The sequence below is a fragment of the Thalia democratica genome, chromosome 3, assembly GCF_965202585.1.
Source record: "Thalia democratica chromosome 3, ktThaDemo2.hap1.1, whole genome shotgun sequence".
Taxonomy (NCBI): domain Eukaryota; kingdom Metazoa; phylum Chordata; class Thaliacea; order Salpida; family Salpidae; genus Thalia; species Thalia democratica.
Genome location: NC_139167.1, coordinates 34,789,673 through 34,810,985, shown reverse-complemented (window position 1 = coordinate 34,810,985; position 21,313 = coordinate 34,789,673). Strand labels below are relative to the sequence as shown.

General features: G+C 30.0%; 1 protein-coding gene across 1 annotated transcript; it reads right to left on the bottom strand.

Moving 5' to 3' along the window:
* Nucleotides 1-519: 519 nt before the first annotated feature.
* On the bottom strand, nt 520-19,692 carry LOC145831320 (uncharacterized). Its single transcript, XM_082938529.1, has 25 exons — nt 19,601-19,692; nt 15,770-15,899; nt 14,952-15,144; nt 14,530-14,750; nt 14,075-14,257; nt 13,658-13,747; nt 12,721-12,892; nt 12,026-12,129; nt 11,594-11,755; nt 9,848-10,001; nt 9,071-9,190; nt 7,795-7,970; nt 6,799-6,965; nt 5,911-6,098; nt 5,386-5,505; nt 5,028-5,108; nt 4,564-4,728; nt 4,220-4,328; nt 3,864-3,987; nt 3,518-3,637; nt 3,166-3,299; nt 2,719-2,847; nt 2,377-2,524; nt 1,816-2,002; nt 520-900 (listed from the first exon to the last, which is right to left on the bottom strand). Exons 1-25 carry the CDS (start codon nt 19,612-19,614, stop codon nt 830-832), a joined length of 3,462 nt encoding a protein of 1,153 aa, XP_082794655.1. The 5' UTR covers nt 19,615-19,692; the 3' UTR covers nt 520-829.
* Between the last annotated feature and the right edge of the window lie 1,621 nt (nt 19,693-21,313).

The following is a 21,313-nucleotide window of genomic DNA, read 5'->3' as shown; positions in this document are numbered from 1 at the left end:
AAATCTAGGTCATGAAAAAGTAATTTTATTACTATTTAAGTTATAAATGTATGTGATTTTTGGGAGTGCAAATTTAATTTTAGATTCTTTAATTTGATTATCATTTCAGTTAATGAAACCCGACTTCCATATAACCGAAATCTGTTGTCTGATGATCGTATTATGTCACTTTGTGCTTAGCTGGCGGCGCAACAAAGTTTTAGGGGATGCACGACTAATCAAGTTTTTAATATTAGGAAATAATTTTGCTATATACCTAAAGTGGTTAAGTAAATAAGTGGTGTGGGGCTCGATGACCGAAATGTCTTTTTTATACTTTCTATGACTACTTTTTTGATTACCTTGTTAAGTGAAGTTTTTTTTTATATTCTAAAAATGTTATGAATTATAATTATACCAATAAATTCCACTTGTCAACATTTTGTTTAAAAGTAAACTAGAATACAAAGACTAAACAAACTTTTTTCACAGACTTCTGTAATAGTAAGGTTTATGAAAAAAAAGAGTTTTTTGTATCAAGTACATTTTTTAATATTGAAAAATATTATACATAAGTTATAAAAATGAACGATATCAACTTTTAAAGTTCGCTTAATTTAATGGTTTAAAAAAACAAGTAGTTGATAAGATATTGAATAAACATATAAGAACATAAAGGTTACAATGATAAAAAAAGATTATAGTTATAATGAATAAAACTTGTAAGCTCTAATTGCAATAAAAAAAACAGATTGCTAGTGTTAAAAATGATTGTATAAGTTTAAGAGCTTTGTCTCAAGTTGAAAAATTTTAACGATTAACATTAAAAGCTTATAATGGATACAAAAGTTCAAACGACAAAATCTTGAATCGGATCAATTTTCAATGAGTTCTTCAAACTATCTGGCGTCAGAGGTTGTTCTGAAAAAAAAAATGTTGCGATATGTTGAAAACAAAAAGCTGAATTAAATTAAAATAATCAAAAAAGGTAAGTATGATGAAAATAGGGGTCTTGTTAATTGTTAGCTAATTCTTTTTGTAGTTTTCAGACAAAACTTTTTCTAAAAGTTAAAGAGGGGTACACGCTTATTCAAATTCTGACAATCAAAACTTCAACAATTCTTGGTTATTTCCAACCATATCTTTTAATGGGTATTTTAAAACAAAAGTATTTAAAAAACCAAAATCTTATAACTAGAACTTCATGAGAATTTCTTATGAAAATAGTCAAACAATTTTTTGAATATGGCTAAAATAAGTTTTAAAATTTTATAAAGTGTAGTAGTTTTTAGTAACTACTAATTTTCTGTTTTTATTAAAAAATTCAGATGTTATTTTATCATCATAATCTTATTATTTACACCTACACGAGCATTTTTCAAGTACGTATATATTTTTGAGATATTGCCTCTTATATTATCTTTAAGAATTTGAATCGTTGGAATTTGAGATGTCAGAATTTTGATTTTCATGTAACCATTTAAGTGAAACTTGTATTAAGTTTAAAACTTTACTTACTTATTACAGTGTCATGCCAGATTATAAACAACTTATAGTATGAATAAAGGATTTATAAAAAGTAAACCTAAAGTTATATTTTAAATTTTAGTGATTAAATTTCTTTTTGTATTTAAATCTAAATTTTTAAATGATAAATAACCTTAATAGCAAAAAAATCTTACAACTGAACAACAATAAAAGAATTTTGATATTAAACATTATCCCATAAAACATATAGCACGCAAATATCCAACAATTACAATTACAGAGTTATCTTAAACTTTAAAACACCTGTTTTGTTTCCATATAAAATAATTATTAAAAACAAAAACTCACGCAGGTTGGTCCACCCCCCTCCCTTCTTCTTCCTCTCCTCCAACGAGGCGTCCACCGCCCTCCTCAACGCGTGGTAGCAGCTCACCCCCATGCACAGAGGGGGCTCCCCCGTGGCCTTGCTGTTGTACACCCCGACCGGGTTCGACTCGTTCCTGTACAACTCGATGTTCCACTCCACCGGGATGTCCTGTTTTTGTTTAAAATGAAAAAAAAATTGAGCGTTGTTCCGCTGAAAATGATAAGAGTGAATGGAAAAAAAAAATTAATCACAGTTGTTCTTTCGTTCTTTTATTAAAACAAAAACAAAAAACATATTTTTTTTTGTAAAAATGTAATATTAATTTAAAGGTTCAATGGTTTAAGGATAATATTTTGTGATAAATTTCATAATAGAAAATTTATATTATCTTACAATTTTATTGCTGATCTTTTATTAAACTTTTGGTATTTTTAATCAAGCTCGTCAAAAACATATTTATTTTAGTTCTAAAGTTAAAAAACTGATAGTAATATATAACCAAACTTTTTCTTACTCTAACAAAATCATAACCACTGATATACCTTGGTAGTCGGCGGCTTGTACTCCCACGTTCCGTCGGTAAGAAGCTTTCCGGTTGTGACGTCATAAACCATGTGCTCGCTCAACCAGAAACCCAACGCCATGACGAACGCTCCTTCGATCTGGCCCAAGTCGATTGTCGGGTTCAGGCTGTAAAAAAAAAGTAATAAAGAGTTTCAGGCTTTCTTTTAGTTTGTTCAACGTTTTATTCTAAATCTAATACTTTTACTTAACATGCCTACGAGTTGGGATACTTTATAAACAAGTCAGTCTGATCTTCAACGAGATCGAGTACTTATGCTAACCTTTACTTATATTTTTTATCTACGAGCAGGAATGCAAACCTGATGCCGGCGTCCTCAATCAGATCCACCCTCCTGATCAGGTGCTCCCCCGTCAGCACGTCCAGCTCCACTTCCGATGACGTCACGCCCCACACGTTGTACGCGTCGCCGTCGAAATCCGGCGGGTGGCTGTTTGTAATTCAGAATAGCTCAACCGTGAAAACTTTTGCCACTCGGTTTTACGAGTTTTTGTTTTTGTTTGAAAGTAACATTTCGATGAACGTGCAACCGTGATTTTCAAAAGTATGTTAAAACACTTAACATTTAATCTTTGTAGTAAAATTGAACTTTTTGAGCTTTAGAAGATTGAAAAATAAAAAGACGAAGTAAACTAAGTTGAAGGAAAGTAGAATAATCGTGGAGATAAAAAAATATTTTAAATATTACAATTGATAATTAACCAACTTCACATTGCTGATAAAAATTAAAGTCTTACAAACAAATTACTTGCAAGAAACGATGAGATCAACGCCGTCGTTGTAACAAGCAGCGACCAGGTCCTTCCAATTCGTGCCGACCGGAAGCTTGGACTTCGTCCCTTTCATCCTTTCCACCATCATCTCGCAACATTTGGCCGCCGACTGTTCAACGCTTGTTTGCATTAAAACATTAAACAAAAGGTGTATTTTAAAACTAGTGAACTGCAATAAAAAGTTAGGCATTTACACAACGATTTAAACAAATTTACACATTAATACATGAAATTCGATGGTAAACATTTTTCTTCAAAAACAATTTTCTCACAACAAGCACCGAAAACCCCGTACTACGGGCTGCCTACCGAAACACAGCAACTCACCCTGCAAACGAGTTCGCTCGTGGAGCTTCCGCCGGTCACCTGCGAGTTGCTCGAGCTCAGAGTGCTCGTCCTCTTCACCGAAACGTCGCTCAAGTTGCATCCCAGTCCGTACGCCACCACCTTCAGTATATACGTAAATTAATATACTTCAGTAAATTAATGTTGATGGATACAAAATGTAATTTGATTATTTTTAACATATTAGTTAGTTTCAGATGAAGTGAGTAAGAAAAATTCAAAAAAACACAAAATTAGTAATAATTTTATTTTTTAAACTAATGACTTTTAAAAAATATTTAAAGACAAAACTACATTTTTATATAAAGGTTTAGTGTTTTTTTCAAACCTGTGCAACTTTAGTGTCCAAGCCCTGACCAACTTCAATGCCGCCCTGAGACACGCATATCGACCCGTCCAAGCAACTTATGGTCAGCAGGACGTTGTACTTGAGCATTTTCGCGTACCCCAACCTGGCACAAGTAAAAAACAATCAACTTAGTGCTGGAAAGAACGAAGAAGCGTACACTTTATTTTAATTTAAATAAGTCATATTTTAAATATTTAACTCAGGTCAAACACAATGTAAGAAACTGATTAGTAAAGTAAAGTTCACAGTTTGCTCACAGAAACAAAAAGAACAAACATAAACTGTTCACCTTTTTCAAATAAATAATTTAAAATGTTAAAATTCAAACAACCCACGTGAACTTGATGGGGGTGACGGCCAACGCCCTCTTCTTGTAAGTGTTGCTCGAGTTGAACTCCTCCGCTTCCTTCTGCCGCTGCTCGTAATTCGACTTGTTCATCAGAGCTGCAATGAAAAATCACGAGTGTTGGTCAAGATGCTTTAAGTTTAGTTAGTCGCGAGTGCTTATATTTCGTACCCGAATATTTTTCATGCAATTACGTTTCGTGAGGTGTGTAATGAAAAATGCTGAAACCAGCTGAAACAAACAAATAAACTCAAACCTTAAAATAAGTGAAACATTTTAAACATTAGTTTTCAATATTCAATCAAATCACACAAAGTATATACTGATACTAACAAGTGAACATGTCTCTTATGTGGCAGTCTTTCAGCACCTGACCGTCCATTGCAGTTTGGTTTTTCAGGTACAAGTTGTTGAACTTGACATCTGTCACATTCATGCTCAAGTGGTCGGCAACTATCTCCAGCATTGTATCGGTGAACGCAGTTAATTGCATCGATCCTGTTTATAATATATATATATATAATTTTCTGTTGTTATTCCCAAAGTTTTATCGTGTTGTAAAAAAAATCACTAAAAGCAACATTTTTAAACTTATGATTTTTTTAAGTAGTAATACTAGTTTTTATTCTTAAATATATTCGTTTTAGCTTTGTAAAATAAATAGATATTAAAACCTATAAATATTAACACAGTTAGTTAAGTAAATTGTGTCATTCAAAGCTTTCTACATTAAACTGAACAAAATTGCGTGCAAAACATTTTCAACAAAATCCAGTTTCAACAATCAGTATACTGACCAGGGGCCCTGCACCAGGTTCCGCTGGGCAAGTTGGTCTTGCAAACTTTTCTCCTTATTCTCCAGTTCGGACAGTGGTACGCTGAAAACAGATTGTTTTAAAATCAATTATTTTTGAGTTAGACTAAATATTCTACCTGGTAACTTTAGTTAAATAGTTTTATGTTTTCTTCTAGTAATTGAACAATTTAACAACATAATGTACTAACATAACATATGTTTAAAAAAATTGAACTTTTTCCGAAAATATTGTTTTTTAAGCGAAATATGGTAACAAAACTTTACTCATATAAAACTTTATATAGATGTTACTCTCCTTTTGATAATTTGATAATTTGAGTAATTTTTGTGCAACTGACCGCTGTCGGCGAATATCGAGATGGCGGAGGCGTCGTCCAATTCATTGTCGAATTGCGAGCACCCGCTGTTCGTGTAAAGCGACCAATCAAACACCTCCAACACGCCCGAGTCGTCGAACCCTGCAGAACATTTTCGAGTAACAGAATTTACGCTAATTATTAATAATTATAACTAATATTAATTTGTTAATTAAGAACTAGCCAAGCAAGTTCGCTTGAATGTACTTCAAAAACAAATTTTCACAAAAGTTGTCGAATCCTGTAAAAAGTATTTTTATTAATGAATTTTTTTTTAAATGCGTTTTATACAAAAAACCAAGCAACATACTTTGGTAAAAATAGGTAACTGCCACCGATTTTTAAACTTGAGAAAAAAAGACACCAACTAATATAAAAAAGTGTGAAATGTTGGAAACACTTTTAAATGGCAATACAAATATATTCCTGCTTATGTGTTGGTGTTCAAACTAAAAAGTACTGAAGATCAATCAACTTAAATCAGATACACAATAATAAACTTTTCACCTAGTTTATAATCAAGTGAATAGGGCAATCTGCTTCCGAGCGTTGCCATGCAAGTTTTCAGATCTGCGTGGAACCTGCAGGGTCTGCCAGTGACGTAAGTACCCAACGCGGTTGCTAGGGCTATCACCAGGGAGTTTGTTGCCTTGCCCCCGTACGCCCCGCCTATCCTCTTCGTTTTAACCTCAATTCTGTAGGATTAATTGAAAACTTTTATAACTTTGATGTATTTAATTGATATTATTAAATTAAAGTATTGGCAGTTTTGTATTTCATACTTCCAGATTGAAACAAAAAACAGGGTTGTTACTCTTTGAGTCCAATAAACTTTCCTGAGAGACAAAAAACAGCCCTGCGTCATCCTGAAATTTTACAAATTCTTTAAAAAACTATCTAATTTTTCTAAATCACTAAAAAACTAATTTTTCAAAATAACTGTTTATAAAATAAAAGAATATTAAAACTAAATATAATTCGAAATCTAGAAAAAACTTGCCTAAGATTTAGAAATTTTAAAACTATTCTAACTTTTTACTAAACAAAAAATTAACTATCTTAGTCACCCTTAGTTTAATAAATTAAATTAAAAAATTCTGAGTTGTACTGAGATTTTCAAAAATTTTAAAACATTCCGAGCTATCCTGAGTGTGTGGCAACCCTAATACGATATCTTTATTCAGTCACAAAGCATTATATATAATAAACTTTGCACACCATTAAAAAAAAAATTCTAAAACTGTATTCGAAATTTCACTAATAAGCATCAAAATGCAACTTTTTTTTAAAACCGCAAATATATTAACAAGAGTTCCGTACACAAAACTTAAAGAAATTCATGTTTTCTATCTTATTGACAACTTTCACCATTGGAGAGCACACAACAGCACAAACTTGTTGGCGGGAACTCCGTAGACGTAGGAGAGGCACTGCTGGAGCCACATGTGCACCTGGGACGCGCTCTCCACAACGAACCCGCCCTCCTCCGTCCCCTCCACCCTCGTCACCTGCGTCTCCATGTAGAAGTGGTACTGGCCGCCCAGGTCTATGCTGCCCGACACCTGTGTGAATTGGTTGAAGTGTTTGATAAATTATTGAAATGTTTGAGTACAAGTTGTTATTCTTGAACAACTGTTTCAAATTTTATTTCACAGGTTATTAAAACAACACGATGTTTCACTCCTACAGTGCCCAGTAAAATACGTTCAGTTGCTTACCTGTGTGCATATTTTGATTGTTTCAGTCGGTTACGTGGCAGTTCAAATTCTTAAAAATAAATTTAAGGGCTGAAACTTAAAAAACTATATATGCATTTCAAAAAATGAAAAATACGTATGTAGGTCTAACTAGTACCTATAAACACTTTTTTTTTGAAAAAATATTTATTAAAATAGAATTTTAAAAATCTTCCCGGGTCTATACTGCCTGATACCTGTGTATTTTACATGCAAACTGTTTTTTTAAGAACCTTTTTGTCATATTTTTAAATAGTTGTACTGCATAGACAAAGTATAGGTTTATTCTTAGAAAATAAAATGTTCGTTAAACTGATAGAAATTAGTTCTCATTGAGAAAATAAATTTCGAACTGTTATTTCTTTTTAAAACTAAACAAAAAGCTATTTCATAATTACTTTATTATGTTTCAAAAGTTTTTATTACAATCAAAGTAAGAGATAAATTTTAGGAAGGAATACTCTTCCTTTTAAAAATTGCTTGACAACATATTTGAGACTACGTCAAAAAAAGTAAACATGTAAACTTATAACAAAGTTATTAAATGCTAAATTACCAAAAAAATCACACTAAAAATTTACGTGGCCTAAAAATTACTAGTTAGATGAATAATTATTAACCTTACAAACAAAGGCGAGTATTTGTTTCAACCAACTTGATTTTGGCAGTTTTTCAGGGATTCATCAGGGGTTCCGACAACGATGTCATCCAAGTTCAGGTCGAAGTAACTCCCCGCTTGGATGGCCTGCCTCGTCGTCAGTATGTTGGTCTTCAAGTTTTTGTAGGTGACCACCACTTGCGCCGCTATCGAGCTCGCTTGCTTCTGACTCTCTGTAAAGTTGTTTAATTGAGATTATTTTGAGTGGATCAAACTAAGTGATGTGAACTAAAAAAAACGTAACTTTTTCAAGTTGCAAATAATTATACAGCAACAAAATCGTCTTGTAATAATCTTTATATAAAAAATACAAAGAACTTGTGCTGAGACAAATAAATATTTAATCTTAAATAATTGCAGGAAAAAAAAACATGTGTTGGTATTTTGTGCAACAAAATGCATGCTTGTTCAAACAAAGTAACTCGTGGGTGGTATCGCATGATGTTTACCTTCACTGCGATATTAAACACACAAACACTGATTTTTAGCAATTGTACTTACAAAAAATATAGTAAACAAAACTTGTGTGAATAGATATCACGTATAAATTAACTGCAATGCGCTTTTTCTCTGCTAGTATTAAACATCAATTAATGACCAATCCCACATGAAAACATTGATTTTCCGTTTTATTAAAAAAAAAATTGTTTAAAAGGTAACAAGTATTATATGCAACAGGTATTTATCATAAATAATATTTGTAAAAACAAATCAAAATATCTATGCATCAAAAATGATTGCTTTTCTACTCCCCATACTTATAAACTTGATATCAAAAAAATATTGTTCTTCAAGCTTAAAAACATATTGTTCTTTAAGCTTGTAAAACTTTATAAAGTTAAACATTATGGTTTTTTGAATAGAGATTAATGTGTTCACACACTTTAAGTTGTACAATAAATGATTAATGTATTTTCAATTCCTATACAACAAGTGACAAAGAAGATTTTAGATGATGAAAAACATACTTTTTACGTAGTTTCATATATATTTTTTGTAGTAATTTTAAGCCAAGTATAGATTTTTTTTGTTAAAATAGGGGATATTTAGAATCGTTTTTCTTGATTGTATACAATTAAGTTAATAGTAAAATATTTAACAATTATTTTTTATTTTTCTTTTACAAAGAACTATTTATACATTAAAATTTATACTTTTACATAAAATGTATGCTTTTTTATCTAACTTTGATTGAAAAAGTGCAACGAACCACTAACACATTAAAGAGTTTTGATAAAAAACCAAACACTTCTAACATAACTAGACAACAAACCGGCCAACACCAGTGCAAGAGGTTGTCCGGCGTAATCGATGTGATCGGTTGCCAGCAGAAGTTGACTTGCATCGAACTCGCCAAACCTCGAATTCTTCACGCTTGGTGGAAAACTTGCACCTTTTCATTTTGCATGAGTTGATTTCATTTTGATTATACATTTTCAATTATTTTGATGGAAACAAAAGTCAATTAAATGCATTTCATTGGAGTTATAGTACAAAGTTTAAAAATAGTGAACAAATTTATTTTAAGTTTTAAAATTAAAGCTAGATTGGTTTTGAAACACAAACACTTTTTTTTACATCATTTTGCTTGTTAAACATTAACACTTATTTAATGAAATAAACAAACATTAAACGATAAAAACTTTACAAGAATTTAAAGAGTTTATTTTGACTGAAAATGGTTTTATTTAAACTACAAGTAATTCATTAACGCCTATCTCGTAAAATATGTTCATATTAACATTGATAATACGAGCAAATATTTGATTTAAAAACACGAACTCGTTATAAAAATTTCAAAATACCTAAAATTTATTTATTTCAACAAGTTGGTAACATTCTTTTTATATCTTAATTTTTCTATACTCGTATACAACTTTCTTAACAATGAGTTTTTTGGAAAATAAAAATTTATCTCTTGAAACCTTTATAAACCAAGAAAACTTGGGTTTGTTTAAACTTTAATAAACAACATCAAAATGTACACAGCGCCATAAAGACTTAAGTTAACTAACATGTTACGCTTGATTAGAAAAGCATCGAAACGAACCGGTGATTATTGCGTTGAAGCCGGGTTGGAGGGAGGCGAAGGTGGAGTCGATGACGTCGATGTCGCAGTTTCCCACCTCGGAGAGCACGAACGCGCAGAAGAGCTCGTCGGTGGTGGCCGGTTGATCCGATATATAGTACGCCTGCCCCGACGCCTGTTGTTACTTTTTACATGAGCTGTGAGCTAGTGTATAAGTTTTTTTTTGCGGCACCTAATATAATTGCAACGAGACGCCAATGGTATGTACAATTTTATTTCCTGTTTAAATGATAAACTATAACTGAAATTTTTTTCTTTTGAGCGAAAACAATATAGACGATTCGGATTGTAAACAAATGTATTATAAAAACTTTAAAAATAAACAAAAACAGTGTTAAAACGCTTTTATATTAACATAAATACATTTTTTAGTCTTACAAAAAGGATTAAAATGTCATAAAACTATATAAGTTATTCATCTGATAAATTCCTTTCAAAGCATGAATATTCAGTTTTTACTAAATAATTACAGCTTTAGTTTTAATAATAAAACAAAAACGTTTGTAATTTTTGATAAGTAGGAATCAATACAAGTGGTCTTCACAGTATGCGCCTGTGTACACTAATGATCAAATAAATCATTTACTTTGCACAAAAAACTTAGCAAGGTAAAAAAAAACATATTTAATGACTTTTGTTATTTATTTTTCTAATGATAAAGATAATTATAATATAATTTAACGGGTCTTAGCACGTTTTTTAAAATTTATACACTTAAAAATTATTTTTTTTAAATCTCAACAATTTTATTTATTCTACAATTTAGTGTTCATACAATTTATTTTATAGAAATTTTATGTGTAAAGCTTTTAAAAAGGTTAAAAGATCAAGATTATTGAGAAAAAATGTTTTATTGTCTCAAAAATAAGTTTTTGACATCTTTTAAAAGGTGAAAGTTAAATATTTTGACAATTTTTTTTCAATATACAGCTGAAAAACTTATTAACTTTAGTCTATTTTTCATATACAGTTCAACCTGTCAAATAAATATCTTATAAGTTTAATTTTGTAGTAACTAAAACGGGAAGGGGTCAGAAAAGCACGGGTGACACTTTAGCACAGAATTTATTTTGCAATTTTTTTTATCTGCTTAAATCACATTAGGTACTGTGTTGTTTGAAAACATAAAAACGAACTATGCAACATGCAAACTAAAAGTTAACAAGCTTTAAACGAGTTAAAAGTTTAAGCTTTAGTTAAAACTGAAACAGAAGTAAATTTAAAAACTTTATTAACTTGTTTTACTATTTAATTTTAGATGAAAATATTTTGATTTAAATTTAAAGTTTTCGACATAAAACTTTTTTAATAAAGCTAGCAATAAATACAAGCTCTAGAGTTATTAAAAAAAAAATAATGCTTTAACTAATTTTAATAATGCTAAACTTTAAGCGTAAGTTTTAAATAAAAAGTGAGATATATAAAAATTAAAAACTTTCTTATTTCATTTAAGCTCATTTTAAAAACTTTAGAAAATTTTAAGACGATATTTTTAAAAGTGTTAGAAATTATTTTCACAATCATTTGTTTATTAAGTTAATTTTAGATAATAAAACATTATTTAAATGAAAATTTTAAAAGACTTAAAATTATTACGTGCAAAAGTGTCACTCCGTGCTAAAGTGTCACCGTGCCAAAATGTCACCCCGTGCTAAAGTAAAGCTGTGCTTTTCTGACACCAACCCAACTAAAACTCCTCAAACAAACTTGAACATTGGAGGAAATTTTTGGAATCGGTTGCGAAACAGGGTAAGTACCCTTGTTGGTGGTGAAAGTTTGCGTTCCCGTCGAAAGCGGTCGTTCGATTTCACGCATGGCTGATTTCAGTTTCGCGTCCACACTGCCGTCCGGCATGCAGCTCAGGAAGAACTGAAAAGTAATTTGGTTTTTCTAAATTAATTACTGGAGTTACAAAAACACAACACGTGTTTAAAACAATTGCATTTTATGAATAATCAAATAAAGTGCTTATTTTAAAAAAAAGGGTTTGTTTTAATTGATTTAATTTCGATTCTTACTGAACTATTTTGAAACAAGTACTCATCACATATAGTGGAATGATTTACCGTTTTATAAAACTCATTACTTGATTTAAAATTATTTTCTATATTTGTTGTATTAAGCTATACATATTTAAACCTTATAAAACAAGGAAAGAGCAATGTCTTTTTTATTTTCAACAGAAACGTCCACTTCATTTCTTTGCACTGGACAAAGTTCATCACTTAATGTGGATAGAGCAGCTGAAGTAAATATAAAAATGTCATATCTAAAAAACATATGTATATATTTCAATACTACTAGAAACTTTTACATATTTAGTTAATTAACATATTTTACTAAGCAAGAAATTTGTGTCCAGAATAAAAAAACTAAAATTAATTATCAAAAAAGCTAGTAACAAGGTTAAAAAGATATTAAAAATACTAACACTTAATACAGTAAATTTAGTTTTAAAAACAATCAGACTTAAAAAAAAACTTAAAACAATTGCTGTAATTATTGTTTATAAACAAAACATCTTATTAACTTTTATCATTTACAATAAAACTATAATAACATTTTACATTAATTTAATGGTATAATAAAAGTATTTAATTTTCATAAATATTTTATTTAGTTTAACACAAACACGGATCATAAAAAAAAGTAGTTTTTAATTTGTAATTAAAAAACAAAAAGCTATTAAGCTGTTTTAATTATTGACTTTAGATACTGAACCTCATGATGTTGCCTTAAATGTTAGAGAATGATTAAAAAACACTTTTAAATTGGTACACTGTTTTTGTATACTAACATATGACGTTCAAAACTACAATAAGTAAAATATTTACTTTTGAATGTAGACTGGTCGATTGGGCTCCCGGCAAGAACTTTTTCAGTGGCGAATGCGCGATTGAACTTTTCGCTGATGTTGCCGTAAACAATGCAGACTTGATCGGAAAACTTGCTCTTTTCCGCGTTGACACCCGCCCGGAACGATGCGTTCACATAAGCATGCGAGTTCTGTTAATGTAAAAAAATATAATTCCTACACTGTAGACTTGAAAAAGTGCACTAAATTATAAATCAGATTTGATAGAAACAAACTCTTGCTCGTTATTTTGGTGGGTAACATGAAATCTCAGATGGTTGTTGGCAAGTTTTAGAGTTAATGTTAAAAGTTTTGAAAACTTTAACCAAGTCTTATTTTCTTATATAAGCTAATATACTTTAATTAAAAGAAAGAATATATAATAAATTTAGACTATTTAACAAGTAGAACTGCTTTTAAGAAATACTTTTTTTATGATAATTTTAGATTAGTTAAAAAACTAAACTTTATATCTAATAAAATTAAACATTGAACAAACAAAACTAAAAATATTGAAAGGTTTTTATTAATGTTCATAAGAAAAATTAAGAAACGTCACTAAAACCTTTGAATTTGTATTTAGTAATTAAGTTCAAATATATGAAACACATGAGTTAATGGAATCTAATTGAAAGAAATACTAGAAGTATTACTTATAAAACTATATAAACTATTTTTCAATAAACTAATTAAAAATAATATGTTAAACTTTTATTTTAACAAAAATTGGAGCTTGTAAGCCACTAAAAATAAAAAGATATTACTCTGTTATTTTTGTCAAAAATGTTTAAAATTACAGCAAAAAAAAACCTATGCTTAAATCAATTTAAGTTGACTCTCTTTTGGAATTCGGATTTTTGTAATACATTTAGTCATGAAAAGTCAACATAATATCGATAATAATCACAACAACACACCTGAGACCTGGGCATTATTTTGAAAGTTCTGAACACGGTCCTCGCTTCGACTTCGCTCGTCGGCACTGCGATCTCCATCGACACCACCACCTGTTCGCATTCAAGTTGTTCATTTTAAAAACTTTATAATCCTTCGTAGTAACTAAAATATATTGATCAAATCACTGTAAAGCAAAGAGCTTATTTAAATAACTATGATAAAATTGCAAATTAGATACTCTATTTATTACCAGGTTCCGGTGAAAAAAAAATTCGATATTGTCAAATATTAACAAAATAGTAAACCAATAGTGAACTAAAAATTAATAAGTACTATTTCATTAACAATTGACAACATTGGAGTAATTTCCACCGAAACCTGGTAACAAATAAAACATCTAATTCGCAACTTAACCACGTTAAAAACTGCCAACCGACTTTTTTCCTCATGTCGCATTCCATGAGCCCTCCCTCCCCAAACAGCTCGTGCCGCTCGTACTTGCCGCTGTCGCCGTCGTAAACGTTGAAGGCGGCCCGCAGCCCGGCCAGCACCACGCACACGTCCGACGGGAAGTACTTGTGCTCGTGCTTCACCATCACGTTTCCCGCCCACGACGCCACCTGCGACACGAAGTTTTGTTCACGCATAAGTAAAAATACTGTGTGCTGCTGTATTTCAAAACTGTTATGATAAAAAAAAATAAACGATAAAATAACTTATGTGTTTCAGCTGATTGAAGAAGATCTTTATATACTACATGCTAAATGGTATAGGTGCTGCAGATGGTGAAATGTTTTGGTCAATCAAAACAATTAATTCAAATTAAATAAAATAAACAATTAATAATTCAAATCAATTAAAACCAAAGTTTCTATTAAATTTCAAATCTAACGTTTCTTATCGTGTTTCCGGCGACTTTCTTCAAGTGACGGTGGGCGGTTGCGAAAATGTCGCCGCCGCTCGCACCGACCAGCAGCTCGGCGAGTCGGTTGATGGTGACGGAGGCGCCCACGCTCAGCACACCGCCTTCCACTTTGTCATTTCTCATTTCGACGACCTTCGACAGGTCTATTGTCACCGGTGGCTCCGGCTGGCCGGTCGTCTTGAAAATTCCTGTGAAAATTATTAAAAAGTAATACTTTTTGTAAGTTGCTAAACCATAGATGTGTTTTATCAATCACCTAAACTTATCTATTTAAACAAATAAATTTTAATAACTAAAATATTTTAATACATCACAGTTTTAATACATAAGGTAACAAACAGAGTAATTCTGAGCAACTGTCAAGAACCATTTTAAGTAAAAATTTCGACCTTTCGAAGTTTTCGAGCAGCTGAAACAAGACGAGTCGGTGAATATTGTTGGGTCTGACATCAGAGCTTTCAGTTGGTCCAAGCTGGTCGGCTGGTACAACTTTGTCATTTCAGTGCCACGCTTTTGTTTGTTTGCTTTTATTGACAACTCGCCTGTTTTCTTTTGTTTTACACAGGGTAGATCACAGAGGTCCTAAGAAAATGATATTTTACTAATTCTAACTATGAATCCTACAAAAAACATCAGTTTTAAAACATATTATATATTATAAGTAAAAAACTATCGAGACATTATAAGTTGCTTAAAATTTGTTTTTATGCCTTTCAAAAAAATAGGTTTTGTTTAATGAGTATTTAGATGCACTTTTAGTCTTACAAGCTACTAACAAATTTATTGACTTACGAATTTGTTTATAAAACAATGTTTCATCCATTAGTTATTGACATGTTACTTGATAAAGTTCAAATAATAAAAATTAACTAAATTTTCAGCCATATTGCACATGCGTTACATTTACATTTTGGCAAACTTCATTTTTAAATTCCACACATCTTTTAAACAAACTAACAACAAACAACTAGTTTAAAAGTATTGTAAAACAACATTCTTTTTACGTTTTTGAATTTTTAAGCTTTATATAAGCTGTGTTACTCTTAAATTGAGTGAAAAGTTTGATTACAGCAAAAATTAAGTCTCATCAGGCATAAAAGTGTTGTGACTATCCCAAAAGTTTGAAACAAGAAGTACAACTTATTTTGCAGATCATTTCTGGTAAAGGTAAAAAATTAAATAAAAACTCATGTAAGTAGAAACAGACTTCAATGTCGCCGGAAGCAAAGGTTTTGGCGGCGTCCAACAAAGACCTGTAACCGGTGCACCTGCATATGTGTCCGTCCAAATTGTCTTCCATGTCTTGCTGGGTGAACTGCTTCCCCGAGTTCACTTTGCTGTACAATATCAAGTTTGTTTTTGAAAAATCGCATAAAAAAATTTAATATTTTGAAAATAGTTTAAAAAAAATTCTTAAGTAAATGGTAAAGTTTACTAAAAGTTCTGTTTACTTCACATGTAACTTTTTTAACTTGACTTAAAATACTTGAAACTGTAGCAGTAAACTAAGAACAAATATTAAATTTAAAAAAATAAGGGTTGCCAGATGTTGTCGGCAAATTTTCTCCAGGTTTTCAAAATGTCTTCCAGGTTTTTAAAACTACATATGTTCGGGTATACTTTTAGTTTTAAATTAAGTTCAAAGTAAAAAAAAATGTGTTAAATAGTATAACGCCATTGAAAAGATTCTTTAAAGCTTCTTTAATTGTGTTTATTAAAAAATAATTTTTGATGAAGACAAAAAATAATTATTTATACAATAGATTTTTTGCGTCAAATCAAACTTTTACTACTTAGCACTAAAAAGTTGTTTAAAATTCCAGGTTTTTCCAGGTTATTTTTTTTGGAAATTCTCAAATTCGAGGTTTTTCCAGGATTCCAGATATTTTGGCAACCCTTATAATATATGTGTATCTCTAACTAACTTTAAACGAGCTGTTTAAATCGAAAATTGTATTACTTGTTATATTCATAACATCATCTTTCATGAAATATTTTTTAAAGGCTAAAAATTATTAAGTTGGTCATAGATAAGTTATCTTGAGAAAAATCTAGCAATTTACCATATAATATATAATAAGTTTTATATAGTAGTTATTTTGTAACATTATATATATTTTTTATTTCTCAATACCTTACTATCTTAATTTTTATAACAAAAGGTTTTATGATAATAATAATATACTAACAAAAAAAGTATTAAAACATTTATAAACAATCAAAAAAATTATTGGCAAAAGTCTGTCAGAAGTAAAGCACAGATATGTGTCCTGAATAGTGATGTACCGGACTCACTATCCGGGTCCGGGTCCGGCCGGATATTGCCATTTTTGTCTGATATCCGGATCCGGCCGGACTCTAATTTGAAAAAAAAGTCCGGTTCCGGTTCCGGCCGGATTCTAATTTGAAAAAAAAGTCCGGATCCGGTTCCGGCCGGATCCTAACAGAGATCCGGCCGAACCCGGATCTAGTTAGTAAAAATGAGCATATTGAAAAATATTTTTTTAAAAACAAACCCTGTGTTAATTAATAAGAGTCATTTTCGTCACTTAAAATTAAACACCTACCCCGATTGGCTCATTTTGTACACATGACTAATTTACACTTGTTTACATTTAAACTATAAAATTAACATTTTAGAAATGCAACTCTTTACAAATGTTGTAAAATTGAAAACTTTGGAATGAATACTTGCATTATTTGTTGTTTAAAGTTGAGCTCAGAGAATATTTAGAGTTAATACGGTTGAATGTACGAGCCAATGAGAATCATATGACGAAATTTTTCAAACTAAATACTGATGCAACAAAACATCAGAACATGACAGGAAGTTTATATGTAAGCAGTTAGTTAGTTTGGTGAGCAGCTTGAAGCAACAAAATATCTTGAACTTTTTGTGAATGCTTATTGTAAGTAGTTTTTTGTTTTAAAAGTGAATATTTCAACTGGTGTTTAATTGTTTAAATATTTAAGCCAGGTTTATAGCTTAATAGTTTATGTAAAATTTTACAGTTTCTTGTTTACTAAAAGTTTTATTTATTTTTTAGTATATTGCTTTAAGTCTTTCGAAATAGATTTAAATAGTTTCCAGTTTATAAAGTGTTAACAAAGTAATTAATAATTTTGTATATGCTAGTATTTCTTGTTGTGTTTTATGTAAAAGATTCATCAATCAAAACTGTCGTGTCTGATTATAGAAAGTAGTCTCAGTTTGAATTTAGTATTTGTTAGATATTAATTATATACGGTAGGATTTAATTATGTTGGGTAGTACTAAAAAGTTAAGTGTACCACAATCAGTCCACAACTTTACTACCAAATTGTCAACCTTTGCTAGCTGTTATCTGATTATTAGATTAAAGTAATTTTAAAAACCTCATTCTGACTCAGGCTTGTTTATACTCACTCTAGCTAGTTTTATTGACTTAAACAGTGGCAACCCTGCTAGTTCGAAAATTTTTGGGAATTTTAGAAAATCTTGGACTGCCTGCCTCAAGCTAGTTTAGTTTTTTGTAAAAACTCAGGCTAGTTTTCTTTTCAATTTTGAATGAGTTTGAGCTGATCCAGTTTTCAATATTTTGTAGTTTTCTAGTGTATTTTGTTCATGAACATGATTTCAGATTTTTAATTGTAAATAACACCTAAATTTGTAAACCTTGTGGCTAGCTGTTCTACTTATTATTAGATTAAAGTTATTTTTTTTAGTTTTTAAAAACCTCATTGTGACTTAGGCTAGTTTATACTAATGATGTACCGTACTCACTATCCGGGTCCGGGTCCGGCCGGATATTGCCATTTTTGTCTGATATCCGGATCCGGCCGGACTCTAATTTGAAAAAAAAGTCCGGATCTGGTTCCGGCCGGATTCTAATTTGAAAAAAAAGTCCGGATCCGGTTCCGGCCGGATTCTGATTTGAAAAAAAAGTCTGGATCCGGGTCCGGTACATCACTAGTCCTGAAATACGCTTAAACATTCTCAAAGTTTTCACCACTCAGTGGACTTAGACAAATTTAATGGTCAAAGAGGCATGATTAAAATTCTAAGTTTAAAAATAATAGAAATATACTTACAAAATAAAAAAATTTAGAGAGCTTTCTATTGTTTTTTTAACTTCTGTGAGAAAATTGAAGATAAAAAAATTACAACCCATTTGCTTATATCGGATTTTTCAACAAAAATTATTAAATCTCAAAAGTAAAAAAAAAATCTTCAATTCAAAAAAAAAAAGACTTATAGTTTGTACTATTAACTTTTATATATAAGCAGTTTTTTTTTTGTTAATATGAACTGAATCCTTCTATAGCCCTAACTAGGGGTTGATAAATTGAGTTCCTCAAAGCCAAATCTGCAGCTTTACTTTTTAGCTTAAAAAACATACATATTTAAACAAAAAAAGAAAGGTTTTCTGTTAAAAATTTACAGTTATATAAGACTTTTAATTAGATAATAAATTTAGTTTTCATCACTACTCCATTGTTGACTATTTATTCCACTAATGGTTTAAAATAATGTTTTTATACTCATTAAAACAAATATCTATATAGAACTACAACCTGCAAAGACTATTTTTTATACAATGAGGCTTATAAAAGGTTGTCTACCCCTGACCTGAACTTATAATTTAGCTTAACTAATACAAAATAAACAAAATATTAAGTATTTATTCTTAAATTAAAGTAACAATTTTGTTAAATAGAAACTTTACCTAGTATTAGTTTGCAACTAAATTCAAAGTAGCATGAGTAGACTTTTTATTTTTATGTTTGAGCTTTGTTTTGTAGTGCACAAACAAATAAAGCATTTTATATCTAAAATTAAAAAAAAACACAGTTTTGTAGGTTTTAAGTCTAATGCTTAACTATCTTACTATCTTAAGAAAAACATACTAATGATTTTTTTGATTAACTGTTAGTTGAAAAAGTAGCAAATAATAAATTATAATGAGTTTAAAGTATATTTCTTTAAAATATTGAAAGTTTAATTATTAACACTTTTTATGGACTTTTTACCAAAAACTAAAACAATCAAAACACGAACCTGTAGATGCTCATGACAAATCCAGGTGTGCAATACCCTTACTGGGTCCCTCCATGCTCAGCTATTCTCTTTTGCACTTCATTGAAACCGCCCTTTATTGAGCCAACACCATCAGACGTCACAATGTTGCAACCGTCAGCAGCATACAGGGGCATCAAGCACTGTTGATTTTACAATTGGTTTTGAAAACAAGATTTAAACGCTTCTTAATAACTTTATTTGTGTTTATACAAGTTTTATAACAAGCTTTATTAATAGTTTTTATAAAAATAAAAAGTTTTATTTAAAGTCAGAAAAAAAACAAAGCACCAATAAAACTTACAATATCAAAAAAATATGTAGTTTGTTTTAATGTCAACACTAAACAGTAAAAGCACCAAAGCCTTAAATCTTAAAATTTGAAGTGAAACATACAGAGTTTGTGGGAACGGGGACGGAAGATTGAGGAGGGTAAACTGCAACAACGCACGACCCGCAACCCCCTTCCGCGCACATCTTCTTCGCACCCGAGAAACCATTTTCCCTCAGCCATTCGTTTAGAGTTGAGTTTACATCAAAACTTGACACTGAAAACAATAAATTGCTTTTTTTATGATCTTAAGTTTGTGTATTGACATCTTTAAAATGTGTGAAATGAACAGTTTGGAAAACTAACGCTGAAATGGAAAGTTGTTGACTGAAAAAGCTATAGATGTCTTTGGTTCAATGGACTTGTTTTGAGTTTTCCAGAAAAACATTTTCAACTTTATCAAAGCATTGATAAAATATTCTTAATAAAATCTAATTAAATATATTATGATATTTTTAATGTCTAAAATGTTTACTGAGATCTATAAAACTAAGGATAGTTTTAACTAGTAATAATTCAATTGAATAATTATTATCAATTAAATTTATTAAACTTAATTTCACCTGCAAAAATTAAAAGAAAAAAAAATTATTATTAACTTATAGTATTATTTTCTTCAAACATAAACCTAAAAGACAATTTCAGTTATAAGTTTAAATACCTTTGTATAATGTTTGGTGTTTTAAAAAAAGAATTTAAAAATATAAAATGTTCTTATGTCTTCATTGAACTTTTAAATGGCTCATTTTTGTATTTAAAACAAAGAATTTATATTACTTAGAAAGCATTATAAACAAAAAGAACAAAGAACTAATAACACATTATTTATATATAACTCATACTGTTTAACATAATATATAACTTTATTGTTCTGATGAAACGCTTAATGCGGAGAAACTATAGTAAACAAAACGAACATTAGTTGTCTTTGTATTATTAATATGTATAACTCATATATACACTAAAAATTAAATAAAATATTATCAAGAAATATTTATTTAAGTGTTTACATTTTGAAATTCAAAATGTATATACTCTTAAAATATTATTAAATTAAACTTAAGTAGTTTAAAAACTTAACTTAAGAAAAATAAATTTAAAAGGACATTTAAAAATAAACAAAGGAACATTTTTTCACAAGAGGTTACTTTTGTACTGGTTGAAACATTTTTTTTTAACTATTACTGTTACCCCTAACCTTTACACTTATTCTGTAAGAATTTTTAATCTTATTTATTTTTTATTGTTTATTTCTTATTGTGGTATTTTATTTTATTTCTTTTCTCATTAAAAAAATTCACTTGTAAAAAGCCTCTGTGAAAAAATTACGCTTCATGCAAAAGTGTCTTTGTTACCGCCTCCAA